This window comes from Nansenia antarctica (genome assembly GCF_963989245.1).
Source record: "Nansenia antarctica genome assembly, chromosome: 7".
Lineage (NCBI taxonomy): Eukaryota > Metazoa > Chordata > Actinopteri > Argentiniformes > Microstomatidae > Nansenia > Nansenia antarctica.
In genome coordinates, this window is record NC_137677.1 from 12,891,209 (window position 1) to 12,895,734 (window position 4,526).

The 4,526-nt window shown below is 47.8% G+C and overlaps 1 protein-coding gene across 1 annotated transcript; it reads left to right on the plus strand.

The window, feature by feature from the left end:
• Nucleotides 1–255: 255 nt before the first annotated feature.
• LOC308162413 (polyadenylate-binding protein 1A-like) lies at nt 256–3,746 on the plus strand (the record flags this gene model as incomplete). Its single annotated transcript, XM_080536569.1, has 3 exons — nt 256–1,116; nt 1,242–1,670; nt 3,651–3,746. 3 exons carry the CDS (start codon nt 256–258, stop codon nt 3,744–3,746), a joined length of 1,386 nt encoding a protein of 461 aa, XP_080392695.1.
• Nucleotides 3,747–4,526: the final 780 nt, after the last annotated feature.

Sequence of the window (4,526 nt, forward strand, 5' to 3'; positions counted from 1 at the left end):
CTGGCTATGGTCTGTGATGTAACAATGACTGAAGTTAGAATTCTTCTAAAACATTACACACATCACATCCAGTCATTAAGAATCTCACAGTGTGATGACATAACAATGTAGAACATGCAGCTGGGCTTCTAGAATCCATCTGCAGTACACATGCTGTTCATTTACCTGCAAATCCTCTGTGAAGAGCTAGATAGATAGACAGTTATTTGTTTCACAAACTTTTCCAAACTTTTTCCAATCTTACAGTCAGCAGACATGAATCCTAGTGCGTCTATTCAATCGATGGCCTCCTTGTATGTAGGAGATCTCCACAGGGACACCACTGAGGGAATGCTGCATGAGAAATGCAGCCCTTCTGGTCCAATCATCTCTATAAGAGTGTGCAGGGATTTGCTAACACGCCAATCTCTTGGGTATGCCTATGTCAACTTTCAACAGCAAGCTGACGCAGAGCGTGCCCTGGACACCATGAACTTTGATGACGTCAATGGAAGACCTATGCGCATCATGTGGTCTCAGCGTGACCCTTCTCTGAGGAATAGTGGGGTCGGTAACATCTTCATCAAGAATTTAGTGGAGACTTTTGACAGCAAGCACCTCTACGACATGTTCTCTGAGTTTGGGGACATCCTTTCCTGCAAGGTAGCATCTGATGAGAATGGCTCTAAAGGCTTTGGCTTTGTGCAGTATAATACCCAGGAGGCCGCTGAGAGAGCTATTAAGAGACTCAATGGCATGGTATTGAATGGCAGAAAAGTGTTTATTGAAAAATTCAAATCTCTCAAAGAACGAGAGGCTGAACTTGGATTCACTAACATTTACATCAAAAACTTTGGAGAGGATATGGATGACCAACGCCTTAAGGAAAGGTTTGAAAGATTTGGACCAGCCCTGAGCGTCCGTGTCATGACTGATGGCGCTGGTAAATCCATGGGTTTTGGATTTGTCAACTTCGAAAGGCATGAAGATGCCAAGAGAGCCATTGATGAGATGAATGGCCAGGAGATAAATGAGAGATGGATCTACGTGGGCCGTGCCCTGAAGAGAGGAGAGCGCCAGACTGTGCTGAAGCGCCAGTTTGAGCAGATAAAGCAGGGCTGCAGGACCAGATACCAGGTGTGTGTTTATGAAAAAAATATACATATACTATATAAGTAAAATAAGTTGATAGTCATGGTAACCATTGTTGATGTATTTGAGGGATGAAAAACATCTCACTAAACAGGGTTTCTCTCTACCAGGGTGTCAACCTGTATGTGAAGAACTTGCATGACCGCTTGGATGATGAGCAGCTGCACAAAGAGTTCTCCCACTTTGGAACGATCACCAGTGCAAAGGTGATGATGGAGGGTGGACGCAGCAAGGGATTTGGCTTTGTGTGCTTCTCCTCCCCTGAGGCGGCCACCAAGGCTGTGACTGAGATGAACAGCCGCATCGTGGCCACCAAGCCCCTGTATGTGGCCCTGGCCCAGAGCAAGGAGGAGCGCCAGACTCACACAACCAACCAGCACATGCAGAGGATGGCCAGCGTCTGCACCGTTCCCAACCCAGACATCAACCTCTACCAGGTTGCTCCCCCACCTGGATTCTTCATGGCTGCCATTCCACAGGCCCAGCAGCCTGCTGTCCATGTCCAGGACCAGGAGCCTCTCCCTGACTCCATTCTGGCTGTCGCTGCCCATGAGGACCAGAAGCAGATGATATGTGAGTCTATTTGTTTGTTTCTATGGATCCCCATTAGCTGTTACAGTTACTGTTACTGATAATTACTCTCCCTCCCTCCAGGTGAGAGTCCCATCTCATCCATCCACAACATGCTAGATGTCGCTGTGCTGGAGGCCCAGTGGGCTGAGGAGGCTGTACAGAACGTGGCCCTGGCCCAGCGCAAGGAGGAGCGCCAGACTCACAGCACCAACCAGCACATGCAGAGGATGGCCAGCGTCTGCACCGTTCCCAACCCAGACATCAACCTCTACCAGGTTGCTCCCCCACCTGGATTCTTCATGGCTGCCATTCCACAGGCCCAGCAGCCTGCTGTCCATGTCCAGGACCAGGAGCCTCTCCCTGCCTCCAATCTGGCTGTCGCTGCTAATGAGGACCAAAATTCTGGACGAAATTCCTCCATTAGCCATAACACACGCACACAAACACCCACACCCACACCCACACTCACACTCACACTCACACCCACACCCACACTCACACTCACACCCACACTCACACCCACACCCACACTCACACCCACACACACACCCACACTCACACCCACACCCACACTCACACACACACCCACACACACACCCACACACACACCCACACAGGCTGCCATGCCACAGGCCCAGAACTGTGCTGCCCCATATTGGACCAACAACTGGCTCTCACCTCTCAGCACAAAGGTCAGTATATTTAATGAAGCAACCCTGCACATAGAGACAAGACCACTATCCAAAGATTTGCCATGAATATCTTTGATTATGATTATCTTCCCTCTCAGCTACCCAGGCCTTGAGAAAGCGTCCTGAGTCTATTTGTTTGTTTCTATGGATCCCCATTAGCTGTTACAGTTACTGATATTTACTCTCCCTCCCTCCAGGTAAGAGTCCCATCTCATCCATCCACAACATGCTAGATGTCGCTGTGCTGGAGGCCCAGTGGGCTGAGGAGGCTGTACAGAACGTGGCCCTGGCCCAGCGCAAGGAGGAGCGCCAGACTCACAGAACCAACCAGCACATGCAGAGGATGGCCAGCATCTGCACCGTTCCCAACCCAGACATCAACCTCTACCAGGTTGCTCCCCCACCTGGATTCTTCATGGCTGCCATTCCACAGGCCCAGCAGCCTGCTGTCCATGTCCAGGACCAGGAGCCTCTCCCTGCCTCCATTCTGGCTGTCGCTGCCGATGAGGACCAGAAGCAGATAATACGTGAGTCTGTGTGTCTATTTCTATGGATCCCCATTAGCTGTTACAATTACTGTTACTGATATTTATTCTCCCTCCCTCCAGGTGAACGTCCCATCTCATCCATCCACAACATGCTACATGTCACTGTGCTGGAGGCCCAGTGGGCTGAGGAGGCTGCACAGAAATCTGGCCACATCCCATCTTGAGTTCCAAGCGGCTAAGATCCAGACTTTTTAAACCGACTTCACCGATAAAGCATATTTAAGCATTGAAAAGATATTGCAATATTAATAAATTATTTCATTACAAAATTAAATTGATTGACTCAGCTATGTCTAGAAAAGGGTAAGCTGGACCTCGATGATACAAGTTAAAGACCTGGTTGGACCAGATAGACCAGGCCAAGACAAGGCCTCCTTGACCAGCAATGCACCTCCCAGCTCAGCATCGCTGTCTTTCTCTCTCCAATGTGTCGTTGATTCTCAACAACGTTGATATTTATTTACCTTTTTCAGAGTAAAAGTCTGAACTTTTGATCGGCTGCCGACTTGTTCCCGGGTTTCAATGGGAAAGTGTGTCCAAACTTGTGACTGGTACTGTACACACTACAGTAATGCCATCCTGTCTGTTCCGGCTGGGGAGAGGCTGGTGGAAGTAGAAATCGGAGGATGGGCTCATCGTAATACATGGAACTGAACGAGGAATGGTATCAAGCACACGATTCCTCATTCCCTTCCATGCATTACAGAGTCACAGACGGATGGTGGGAGTGAGTTCCAGAGCCTTCGTGGCAGCCACCAAAACTGCAGAGGTTGGATTTGGTAATGGTGAGGTAAAGCAGTAGAAGACCTTAGTGATGTGTTAAAGCACAGTGTAAAGGGGGCCTAACATATTATAAGGCTGTGGGTTATCCAAAGGTCCCCAAGATGATGTACAAACAGCAGTGTGTTGAGACTCTAAACTTTAATGGTGTGCCTACTACATGGGATAACATTAAAAAAAAGGGGAGAGGGAATGGAGACAGCTTCCCACACCTACACACACTATCTCCTTTGAGCCCAGACCTAATCTTCTACCCACTAATCCCTCTGTTTAAGCACCAGAGACAGTTCAATCACTACCCACAATACTACAAATAAAAGTCCCATACTTACATCACATCATAAACAGGTCTCACGATTAAAAAACGAGCTTATTGACACTGGCTTCACACTGCTTCTTCGAGTTCTATTCACAGTGCTGCTTTTTTGACGGAAATAGAGGCGCCCAAAACCCTTTCAAGGGGGTATGATGGGTGGGAGAAAAGAGTGAGGCTCTGTTTATCATATGACAGATGACAGTTGGATGACATTTATGCTATTACCTACTGCCATTTCTATAGCAACAGCGAAGTTGCTTCTGTTTGTTCAGTAAGGCCAAGGCAAGCTATCGGAACAATGCATTCTTATGAGTTTGCTGTTTATAAACTCCAAGGAGACAGGTAAACTGTTGGCACGTCTAGTCTGCCAGTATTCTTGTCAAGGTGTAGGCTAGTGAAATAAGATGAGCTATTACCAGGTAATGTTTCAGCAAATTCCAATTCAAGGTATTTCTCAAAGTTAAATATTAAATGATTTGTGGTCTT